The sequence below is a fragment of the Cynocephalus volans genome, chromosome 11, assembly GCF_027409185.1.
Source record: "Cynocephalus volans isolate mCynVol1 chromosome 11, mCynVol1.pri, whole genome shotgun sequence".
NCBI lineage: Eukaryota > Metazoa > Chordata > Mammalia > Dermoptera > Cynocephalidae > Cynocephalus > Cynocephalus volans.
Genome location: NC_084470.1, coordinates 7,117,854 through 7,130,251, shown reverse-complemented (window position 1 = coordinate 7,130,251; position 12,398 = coordinate 7,117,854). Strand labels below are relative to the sequence as shown.

General features: G+C 42.6%; 1 protein-coding gene across 1 annotated transcript in view; it reads right to left on the bottom strand.

The window, feature by feature from the left end:
- GLI3 (GLI family zinc finger 3) overlaps positions 1–12,398 on the bottom strand; it is a 263,430-nt gene that overhangs the window by 55,678 nt on the left and 195,354 nt on the right. The window contains exons 8-10 of the mRNA XM_063113777.1: positions 5,582–5,795; positions 4,688–4,801; positions 2,943–3,083 (exon numbers count right to left, since the gene is read on the bottom strand). Coding sequence (XP_062969847.1) covers positions 2,943–3,083; positions 4,688–4,801; positions 5,582–5,795 — 469 coding nt within the window. The remainder of the gene's footprint in view (positions 1–2,942; positions 3,084–4,687; positions 4,802–5,581; positions 5,796–12,398) is intronic.

Here is a 12,398-nt window from a genome sequence, read left to right as displayed (position 1 = left end):
TAACTCTGGAATTCCAGCTGTGCAGCTCAGCGACTGAACCAGAACAAGGGGAGAACTTGTCAGGATTTAAGAGCTTTCAGCAAAGCCCTTCAATTGCAGCCAGCACCCTATTCCACGGAAGGATATCAATTATAGATAGTGACTTGCTTTAGCAGGCAGTCGGGACTGTCAGACTCTAGATAGACAACCATGAAGAATCATGAATCTTTCTATTAACTTTAAGAGGGGGAAAAAGAATGGGTCACGGCCATAAATAAGGCAGAGCATCAGAATGGTTTAACACCTTGCCTCTTGGTTGTACGCAGCATGAAAATTCAACTAATTCACAAGATATCCTCTCCCCAAGGATAGTCACGGAAATGGAAACAATTAATGCTTCCCTCTGTCCCTAAAAAAGTGGTTTTTGCAAGTGGCATTTATCCCAGCTGCCACCAAAGTAATGAGGTGGACTTGAAGTAGCTAGCTTTTCCTTCAATCCACGAAATAGAAAGCACCTGTTCTATACCAGGCCACTGCTAATGCGACCAGACACACTGAGTACAAATGTATGTGTATGTCATGCAATGTAAAATCAATTTAAATACACAAATTTGCAATTTCCACACCTCAGACAATGAGGAAAAAGGTGGAAAATAAGTGATACGAACTAGTATATTTATGTTGTTGTGTTATAATTTTTAATTCACTTAATTAAGTTTATTCACTCATATAATTTGACTAAAATTAATATCTAAAGGTAACACACTGGATTTTCTTTTAATTCTGACATGAATTTCTTCAGATTTAGAAAAAAAAAATTCACTGTACACGTGTGCTTTCATGGGTTTTACAGATAGTTCTCATAAGTAGACAACAAGGTGGTCATTTAGTTGGTAGTTTAAGCAGCCTTCCCTTAAAACTGCTCAGAACTTTCTAATAAAACATCAGAGACCTTTTGTCACTGACATGAAATACAAATACCTTCAATATTCACTATCTTTTAAACACGTTTACATTACTTAGTTAAAGGCTTAAGTTACTACCGCACCCCACAAAATGTTACCTCCAACCCGCTCTCTCGTGAGGAACACAATTCACTTTAAATGCAGACTTGGAATAAACCCCTATTTCATTCTTCATTTGATAATGACTGAACCACCATCACAGGACTCCTTAGAAGCTCCAATAACTTATCCTCCAAAACATCATCATGAGACCGGGCCATCCTCAGAATGTTTTAAAAAGCAAGCAGCACTGTCAGCGTCTTTTCTATGACCGCGGCTTTCACACAAACATGCTCTTCAGTTACGTTGTGCACTGGTTGTGTCACTAAGGATATTCATGGCACATGCTGCTCTGTGAATATTTCCCCATATTAAAAGAAAAATTCTAAACTTTTTTCCCCCTTAGTATTACAATGTCTTTGTGGTTTCTATTAAAACAGTCAGCAAGAATATAGGGCCATTAAGTCATGCTTGGCTTAAAAATAACACTTGCATCAAATTAAAAAGAAAGAATCAAATTAAGTTCATGGAAAAATCTGGAAATATACCTTAATTAAAAACATTTGACTTTCTCGTTTTTTGCTGTGCTCAGAAATCTATAATTCTTTCTATACAATTACAAGGAGACATGATTAACAAAGAAAAAGGGTGGGAAACTCTGCTGATGTCACATTAAATCTTCCAAACATTCAGCACATAACAGATCTCAAAACCTGGCAAACTGTGTATTTAACTATAATGTAACTGCAAAGTGTGGGATGTATAACAGGATGGGCCAAGTTACAGGAGAGACACCTCAAAAGCTCACGCAGCCTGTGAAGCAGGTGGGATGTGACAGGGACTCTGCAATTTCAGTTTTTAATCCAAATGGAAGTGGGTCATCAAGAAATATGGATCATCTAAACATACAAAGTTTCTGTAAAAAAAAGAGAATGGATGATGAGTGTGTGCGTGCGTGCGTGTGTGTGTGTATTAGAGAGGGGCAATCACAACTGCTCTGTGTCAACATTTCCATCACATTAAAAGCTTAAGAAACTGCCACACTGTGACCATCCTTAATGCCTTAACAGGACGCTATGCTTCTGCACGGAGGCTGTACCAGCCTGTATTTTTTATTCTTGGTTATCTAAATGCCCTTCCATGTCAGTTGCTCCTGGTTCCACTTGCCAGGGACACTCCACTGGCCTTTGAGAAAGTGCCTCATCTAAGGAAGCCCTGGCAAAGTCAGTTCCTCCATGCACATGCGGGGCAGGGGCAGCTGTGTCACTGCACTATTCGAAATGGTGCGCAGGAGCAGGAGCAGCTGATGTCTGAACCTGGTGTGGCAGGAGGAGGTGTGGTCCATAGTCTGACCATGCTGCAGTTTTCAAAAACATACAGCATTAAACACATTTAAAAGCACATATAACTTTTTCCATGAAACTGCTAACCCCACAGAGTTTGGTCTTAAGTCAGGAAATTCTGCTCATGGCTTACCCGAAACATCTGCCTGCTTCACGGAGGGCACCCACTGCTGCAGGAAGCAATGGGAGAGTAATTGGGCCTTGAGGGCTTGAGAGAGGAAAAAAGGAGTCCCCACCCCTACGATTTTTTTTTATCGTTACTGGGCCTTGGAAGGGGAATCAAACTTGGTTAAAAGGTTAATAATAATTCATGTCCAGCTTACTATTACTCAATAACCATCAAAGTCGCTAACTCAAAATACTGTTTTCTGGTTTACAGGATCAGAGTCATTACACTCGCTATTGAAGACTTTATTGAATTTTACACTAAGCTTTAGCTGACTGAACAGGTCAAGCACTGTGGCTCGGTTTTCTTTATTCTCAGAAAGTCATAAAGCCCTCTCCAGTTTGCAACGCTGCTCACTAAGAAACTTGACTCAGCGCAGGGTCACAGAAGCCGACCTCCGCGGCAAGGGTCGCAGCGCTGCAGAGCCCAGCCTCCAGCGCCCTCACTTACGTGCACAAGCTGCTCCTGGGTGTCGAACTCCCTGGTGCAGCCTTCCCAGTGGCAGTTGGTCTCATAGACGACTTCGGGCTCCTGTTTGCTTTCGTCTTTGTCCCCTTCCTCCTTGACTAGGGTTGTTCCTTCCGGCTGCTCCTGAAAGGCAGGGGTGGGGGAAGAAAGCAGATGGGGGAATAAAATCAGACACAGTGGGAGGGAAGACAAAGAGGAAAGTAAAAACCTGATTTAGATTTGTCTTTCTCCTAATGCGGTTTTTCAGTGAAAGTAAAACAGAACCCAGGTCTGTCAGGAATGTTTCGTGAGTAGAAGTCAATCGCAGGGAATCATGTGTATGCATTTTTTCAGATTTTCCAAATACACCTTCCCAGATTTTTAATTTGTGATTCAACAGCTCAGATCATAAAAATTGAGGCCAAATTTTGCTGCCTTGAATACAAAGCTGAAAATAAACTACAATGTCATCTAAAATAAAAAACAAAAACAACACAAAACAAAACGCATAAGAAAAGCAATTAGGTCATGTAGTCTTTACCCAAAAGACTGGTCTATTTTGTTTAGTTGTTTTAATTCTTGTCAGTGTATTAAATTATTTATTCTTATATTTTTGTAATCCAGAGAAATGGCTTATGAGTACTTCTAATTCTGTTTTCCCTGGTGTTGGAGGCTGTGTGAGGTCCTCTGTGGACTTTATAGATAGTGCCTTCCTGATTCAACCTGTGATCTTCAAAGATACCCTCACAGCCCAAAGCTGGAAAACCACAGTATCTAAAGCTGGGGCACAGTCCTTTCCAGTCTTCTACTGCAGCTTCAGAGCAGTGCAAATACAAAGAATTTCCAGAATTCCGAAGGGCATTTAGGTGTGTAGATTCAGATTCTAATTTGGGGCAAGATGATAAAAACTGTATACAAGCATTGAGATGTAATCAGCAAGGCTGTTGTCCAGCAAAATGCAAGAAGAAGGATCAGTTTCAGAATCCATCCTCAAAGTTCTTACTGAAGAGGAAATCTGGGTTAAAGCAGTCAGATTTAGGTTAAAACATCTATTGATGATAGATAGCAAGGTCAAGGTTCTGTGGATGTCTAGACTCCTATTTGGGGGAGTTAACAATCATTGAGCTCCTTCTTGTGTCAGGCACAAGAACCCCATAATATGGTATTATGGGTATAACCTACACATTCTGAAACTGAGGTCCAGAGGATCTAAGTGACTGGAAGCAGAGTCCAGATTGAAATGTCTAAACTCCTCCTTTCAGGATTTTGGGTAGATGAACAGAAGACTGACTAGACTTAGATCTCCTCCTGGTTCTCCAGGATCTCTTTGCAAGTGGAAAGTAGCAACATAAGAAACCATCACAGCATGATCAGTGTAGGGAACATCAGCAGCTCTGCCCCAGCTCAGTCCTGGGGCCAGGAGCTCAGTAATTCAGGCACAGGACCAGGGATGAGACCTGAAGCCTGGTCCCATCTGTGGTCAGCAACAGATTAACCAAGCCTTTTACTCTATGAACTACAATTGCCTGCACTCTCAGGCTGCCTAGACTATCAGGATTGTGTAGCCTATACAGCTTCCTGAATTGCTCATGTTTGCTTCTTAGCTAGAGAAACAGATTTAGTCACTCTGTAACTGGCCTTCCATCAAGCATGCCAAGGCCAAAAAGGCAGTGGACAGGGAAATGCTGTGGAAAGACACCAGGTCTAGGGAGGAGTGGGGGCTGGCCTGCACAGCCTGGGTGTCCTACCTGCTGCCCCCGGGCCCCTGGGCTGGGCAGGTCTTCGTCAGGTTTGATCTTGGACCTCTTGTTGTGCATCGGGTCGCCCGTGCTGCTCACCGCAGACTCACTTGTGGGCTTGTTCTGCTGTTCACATTTGCAGGGCCAGAGACAAAAATTAGGTTTTGATCAATGAGCAGTGCCATGATTAAAACCTGTGACTTGAGACAAGCAGGCTTACTGGCCATACGGCCATGACTCTGGGATGCTCCAATTCCAAGGTAACAGAGTCTAGAAAGTATGTTCAAAGCTGGAAAACACATTCATGAGGCAGCTCTTCATATTTAACTCACAGGTAGATAAACTCCCTGTGGCTTTTAAAAGCTAGAAAAATAGCACTGGAGCCCTAGGCTTTAAAAAGCTCCAACAATGTATTTCAACAGAACAAAAGTTGTGAGGTGGATAGGAGACCAACACGAACCATTTGTGAAGTTCTTTAATTAGAGCATCCTGACTCTTCTCCAAACCATATCAGTGTGAAAGTAAGAACAGAGTGTCTAGTACAATTCTACCCTTGCTCTGAAGCATTGCCGGATGCTAAGTAGCAACTGCTGTTTGTCAAGGGTGTAGACAGTGACCAAATCAGAGCAATACATCCACACGCTGTGTCTACACTGGATGTGGTTTATGGAGGAATCACTTCAGAGAAGAGCCTTATCAAGCAGCCTGCTTTCCCACCAATGAGAAAATGACTCTGGTGGAAGAAGGGACTGTTTGATGAAAAGGATGCATGTGCACAGTCCGTGCATAAAGACTGAAGACTATACCCCTGGGGTACAAAGTCAGGAAGCCAGTATGGAAGCCATGAGAACACTGAGGTACTAGGAACCAACACGGACCAGCCCACCGAGCTTTCTCTCTCACCTGTGAGGACTCAGAAGGGCCGGAGCTGACCTGGACGGGGTTCAGAACTGCAGGGATCCCTGGAATAGGCCTCTGTGTTGGAAAAGTTGGGGCAGGGTGGATGAGTGGAGGGCTATGTCCAAAGGCAGAGCCTAAGCTTTGCTGGCGGCTTAAGATCTGTTGATGCATGTGGAGGGAGACGGGCGCAGAAGGGTAGGTGAAGCTCAAGGCAGGGCTGCATGTGGGGAGATAAAAAAGAGAAGACCATCAATGCTGACAAGTACAGAGTATCGCATGTAGCTTTAGTTTTGGCTTTAATTTTACCATCCCAAACCACATTGGGTCTGTCTGATTAAATAGGAAGGTAGAAACGATTACTGCCAAACATCCTGAAATCTTCCAAGAGAAAGATAACTACTGAGACAAGACACGCGTGTGTGTGCACATACACATGGACCTGAAATAAGACTCTGCAAAACAGAAATGAAAGGCACCCGCTCAATAATAACTATTTATTGCAATAACAAACTTTATATAAAAAAGAGAATGAGTGACTACATGCTTTACGGTACTGTTAGTGGCTCCTAGTTCTGTATGTTCCTGTGCATGGGGCAATTCCTTTAATCTTAGCTCACACCGTGCACTTTCATATGTCTCCAGATCTTATTACAAGAGGAAAGAAAATCAATTGGTTAAATGTGTTTTGAACACCATGCTTGTCATATCACTCATTTGTTTGTAAAGATGGAAAGCTTGGTTCATCCACAATGCCACCTAAAGAATTTCCATCAGTGCCGTCTGCTTACAGAGGCTGATGGATTAACCTCTCCCCACTGAAATCGGTGATCAATGGGTTCCGATGGAGGAATATTCCAATGGGAAAGCACAGCTCCCGCTTCTAACTAAACAGCGTTAAATGTCTATTAGAGCCCATTATGCATGCTAATGCTTGTCACTACTGTATTATGCCACAGTATTTCCCAGGCTACAGTAAATTCTGAGGAAGCAGTGATATTACCTAAAGATTTCTCTGCTAGCAGGCAGTGCCAAATAGTTCTCCATAGTGCCAGCATAGTTTAGAAATAAATCCTCTTAAAAGAATGGAGTGCTCTTCAGGAATTTGCCCATGGCTCAAAAATCCATGAAAAACTAATAACTGTATTCGTGGAAATTTCTTTTAAAAAAATAATCAGTGAAAAAAATATTTATATCTATGTTTCCACCATCCTGCTGTGTAATACCCAGAAAGAATCAGGGTTTCTTGTAATGTCAAAGTTAGAACTCATGCAAATTTCCAGTCTGGTGGGTTAATTACTATTGATGTTAAGCACATTAACTGAGAATAAAATAATTACAATAACAAAATTCAAACCATTTCTACAACTTTAAGTAATAATTCCAAAGATATACTCTGTTCATTAATGTGACTGTACATTCTGCCTATTTGACTACACTCCATAAAAGGCGGCTTCAATGGGATTACATTACTATTATTCCTACAGAGAACCTTACACTACAATAGCTTGCCCATTTAAGACCGAATATCATTAAGAATACCCTCGGAGAATTTCACCAGGCTTTGAGGAACTCTCCTTTCATTCTGTATTGTGTTTCTTTAATAAAGGAAGGCAGAACATGGTGAAAACAGTCATCGTTCACAGTAAGTTAGGGAGAAATCAGTAACAATATTCCGTTTCTGCAGCGCTATAGTTTCTGCCAGTGTTTCCGAAAGCAACCATGAATGATTACAGCAAGACTTAGCTAAGGTAGCTGTGTGGATGATTGATAGGGCATTAATCAAAAGATGCATATCTGCCTCCGAATTTGTTCCCAAGCTTTCTTCTAATAGCTGATTTCATGTTCACTGAGCTCTATGCCAGTTTGTCCAATTTATTTTTCAGTGTACAAGCCATTCATCAAAAAAACACAATGATTTAACATGCCCCCCTTTCCTTTGGGTGAATGGATATTACTAAGTATAACCACCTTATTGTATTCATTAAAGAAACAAAAAACAAAAGACCCTACTTTAAGTATAACAGCAACATCACGCAGACTTTGCAGGCACCTCCGCATACCTTTCTGAATTCCAGGAGCCTGAGCTACCTGGCCAGCGTGGGAGGGGGCCCTGAAGGTCACTGTACCTCTAATTCTGGGAGGAACCATATTCTGGGTTTAAAAAGTCAGTACCTAATTAAGAATCAAGACCATTAAAGAAAACATTTTCCCAAGGCATAAAATGCCCATATTAATACAAATGTTAACAGCCAGACAGGGTAGTTACATTTTTAAAAAGATGTAGGAGGGGCGAGCAAAACAAGGCTTGCATTCCCACTGCAGTTTCTTAGAAACAGGATTCTCCTTATCCTCAGGTGCACAGGTAGGGGTGGTGAAGGCTCTCAACATGCTTTGGTAACATCCCTGTCAAGGGCCACTTTTCTGCTGGTAAAACCCGGTGACAGCAATAAACATTCTCTAAAATCCATGTCAACTATTAGACTGCACGCGGAACGTTTGAGTTATTTTCAGCCTTCACAGATTATTCGTAAGGAGCCAACAACAGACATGCTCTCTGCGTGGCATGCAAACCCCTGGGCAAGGAGAGGCGCTGGAGGCCCTGTCTCCACCCCGCAGAGTGGCCGCCGCCATTGGCACTGCAGGGAGGAGAGCTGCTTGGCTGAGGTTACAGAGCCCGTTCACAATTTGATGACAGAGTAAAAAGTTCTGGGCTCTGACACAGCACTGGTTCGCAGATTTGGACATCAGGGCTGCTCTGCTCTCAGACGCTGCCTGAAGAGGTCTTTGTGTGGCTTTAGAAGCAGTAGAGAAGGGTGATGACTGGTCCCTGCAGGTCTGTCCAGAGTAACACCTGGAAGCCCTGCCTGTTAAAACGCCTCCCCTGCTCCCTCCTTCCTGTGGAAGGTGAGGAACCAAGCCCCCACCTGGGAGCCCCGCATCCTGAGAAGCTTCTGTCTGGCAGCACAGCAGGAGTCACTCTGTATAACAGTGACACAGGAGGTGCTCCGTTCCCCTGGGCTCAGGTTTCATGACATGCCTCTGGGTTTCCAGCCACTCCCTGAGGTCTCAGGCCCCCTCCTCTGAGCTCTCCCCTCAGGGGAGGAAAGCTACTGTTGCCAGTTAGACCTATTTTTAGCACCAACACTGGAAAATGAGACCACAGGGGTCTGGCTTACTCAATCCAGTGGCTGGGCATGCTCAGGAGAGAGCACAGAACATTGCTGAATATGCCAGGTGCACATAACTGGGAAACACCCCTTAGTTGAATATGCACTAGATAGAAAAGCTATAAAAGCAGAATCCCAGCTGAAGACAGCGTTGCTGCTCACTTTCCTGGAAGCAACCTGCCCTTGGCTGGCTGAGGTGTGTGTGCTTTACTTTGTCTCAGACTTAACTTTCAGCAAGCGGCAGCTCATTCTCTTGAGCCAGTCTGAACTTTAAGTACGTTTTTCATGCTTTTGTGTTAGACTTGATGTATGTACTGAACTTGTGTTAAACTTGGTGTGGGCCCTGCTCAGTCTCTGGAGCTAGGCCACACTCTCTCCATGGAACCTGTCCTTTTTACATTATGGTAAACCTGTTCTCATTTTCTACTGTGACTCTGCTCTTGAATTCTTTCCTGTGGCAGAGTCGAGAGCCTGGTAAGAGGACTAGGTTGGTTGAGGCCGACTACTGGGCCCCCTGGACCCTTCCTCCAACATGGTCAGCACGGGCTGTGTCTCCTGCCTCTGCTTCCAGAGCATGGCATGGCTGTTTCCTTTCTGTCGTTCTGGTTCCTGCTTAAATGTCACCTGCTCAGAGGCCTTCTCCAACAATACCCCCATCAAAGGAAACCTCTCGGCACCTCCTTGCACAACCGTCCTCTACCATCTGATAATGCTTCTCATGTAGCACACAGTGCTCTGGAATGATTCTCTGTCTCCCTCTGGAAGGTAAGGTCCAGGGGAGCGAGGCACCCAGAACTGGCACATGGCAGGCCCGCAACACTGAGTTCATCAGTGACTGGAGCTCCGCCTCAGTGGATTAGTTTCCTGTTGCTACTGCAGCAAACTACCGCAAATTCAGTGATCTAAAATGACACACATTGTCTGTTACTGCAGAGTTCTGGAAGTCAGAAGTCTAAAATGAGCCGGCAGGGCTGCCTTCTTCCGGAGGCTCTGGGCTCCCTGCCCCTTCCATCTCCTAGAGGCCGCCCATGCTCCTTGGCCCAGGTTCACACCACTCTGACCTTATCTCCTGATTCTCTCACTGTGACCCTCCGGCCTCCCTCTCGTGAGGACCCTTGTGATTACATTAGCGCCATGAGGATAACGCAGGATACTCTCATCTGATGATCCTTAGCTTAATCACATCAGCAACATTCCTGCTAGCAGGAAGGTAACGTGTTCACAGGTTCCAGGAACATGGGTGTGGACATCTTTGGGGGCCGTTTTTCTCCTTACCACACTCAGAATAGTCACTTCAAATAAAAGTAAGTTTTTCTCTGAAAACTACCATTTGACATGTCCGTAAAACAGTATTACATAAACAAAGCTAGAGTTTACTTCTTTCTACAGCACTTCAGCAGCCCAGGACACACTGTGGCGATCACAGAGATCAGAATTAAAAAGAAAAGGTAAATTGTACCTTTCAAGGCCTTTAAAAAATTCCTAAATAGTTCATGTATTCATTCCACAATTTCCTAGAAATACAAAGTACTACTATTGTTGAAGATTTTATAAATCTCTTACGTCTCCTCTGAGTAAGGACATGGTCTGTAGGTAAAACTTGGCACCTGAGCTTTATCACCTCAAGGCCTTCACACTTCCGCTCACCCTGTTCTTTCCCAAACGAGGCACTTGGAGATGAATTTTCACATTCTAATTCTGAATTCTCTTCATTCAACAATTAGTAAAGTATGATTTTTAAAAACTATTTTTATAGCTTTTACTTTTTCCCTAAATAACTACATAAAAGATGAGGTATTTAAGAAAAAAAAACAGTAAATATTTATAAAAATGTGACATATAACTGTTAATCTATATTTTGTCAATAAGGTCAGTAGAAAGAAAGGGTTAGATTCCACAGATCTTCCCAAACAATGTGCTAACAACATGGTTACGGGCGTCTTGAGATGAGGGTTCACAAGCAAATGGGATGGAGGAAAGGCAGCAGCAGCGCATGGTTGTAAAACTCTCAAGGAGGTCAGCCCACTCGGGAGAGCACGGTGCTGGTAACACCAAGATCAAGGGTTGCAGCCTGTACCCTCTTGAGGAGTACGGCCCTCATGGAGCTATACTGACAATGTGCCTTCTAAATGTCCCTCCCCAGATACAGTCTGCAGCAGTATTGGGAGGAGCTTTCATAACATTTGGATATGTTTGTCTCCTCAAAGCCCACGTTGCAAACGCAATCCCCACTGTGCCAGTTTTAACAGGGTGGGAAATCCTATTATAGTAATTGAAAGGTAGGGTCTTGAAGAGGTGATTAGATCGTGAGCACCATGCCCTAGCAAATGGATTAATCTGTTGATGGCTTAACGGTGGTCATGGGCGTGGTTCTGATGGCTTTAAAAGGAGACCATGTGAGAAGCTCTCTCTTGCTCAGCCATTTTGCCATGTGACACCCTGCATTGCTGTGGAGTCACCACCAAGAACAAGGCCTTCACTAGATGTGTTCCCTGGAACTTGGACTTCCCAGCCTCTGAAACTGTAAGCAATAAATACTGTTTATTACAAATTACCCAGTTTCAGGTATTTCTAATAGAAGATTCTAGAGACCGCTGTTCCTTGCAAAATACTGAGAAACACTCTTCTATGACAACAGTTATAAAGTCAGGATAAATTTAAATGTTAGAAAAGTTCAAATGTGGATTTTAGGTTGCTGGCTAATCAGAATAGATTTATGGTTAAGGGACTGACTGTTTAAAGGAGCATTCTCCTGGATGCAGTGGCTCAGGTGCAGAGTTCTGAGTATATCTAAATAAGGACAACTGCTCAGTTAGTTCCACCTGCATGGTCAGCTCAGAGCTGAGTTCAAAGTGATCAACAAACCACTAAGTGGGAACCAATTCTTCTGTTTTCCAAAGACTTAAAAATAAAACCCTCAAAGTCTGAATCTTTAAGAAAGTTATGATGTATATTTATTGTCTATCAAAAATAAGAGGTATAAAGTGTTGTCAATAATCAAAATGTAATCAAACTAAACCTTTTTTCTTAATATTGCAGTAAACAGTAGAGTAATACATAACTTATACAGAGGACTCCTATCTGGGATTCTCGAAAACTATCCCCAACTGGGCAAAATTGGGGGTGTAAGTAGAAAATAAGGAGGTTAAACAACTACAAAAAACTCCATAAAGTCCACACACTGCATCTCATTCATTCATTCAGTAAGTTTTAAGTGAATGCTTTCTACATATCCGATTTATATTTTCAAAGAATAAAATAATTATTTATAACCAGCAAGTTATATATTAGTTATAATCAATACATAAAACTTTAAAATGCATCATCATGTTTGACTTTCACAACAAACAGCATTTTTTCACACTAAGGAAGTGACGTGAGTCAACATTTGTACAGAAACTCTTGTGGATCAATCTGTAAATCAAACTCATATTTAATTCCCAGAATGATATAGAAGTGGGAACACTAAAAGTTCATGTTGTAGAAAATCATTCGTTAAACATTTATTCAACCCTGTGTATATGGGCATTTCAAAGCCATTAATATTCAAATCAAATGGATAAAACCCCATTCAAATAGTGTATGAGAAAAGCCCACAATGTGTTTTAAAAATACTTCATAAATTCTTTGCACGGTGTGGTAAGAGGGTGGGA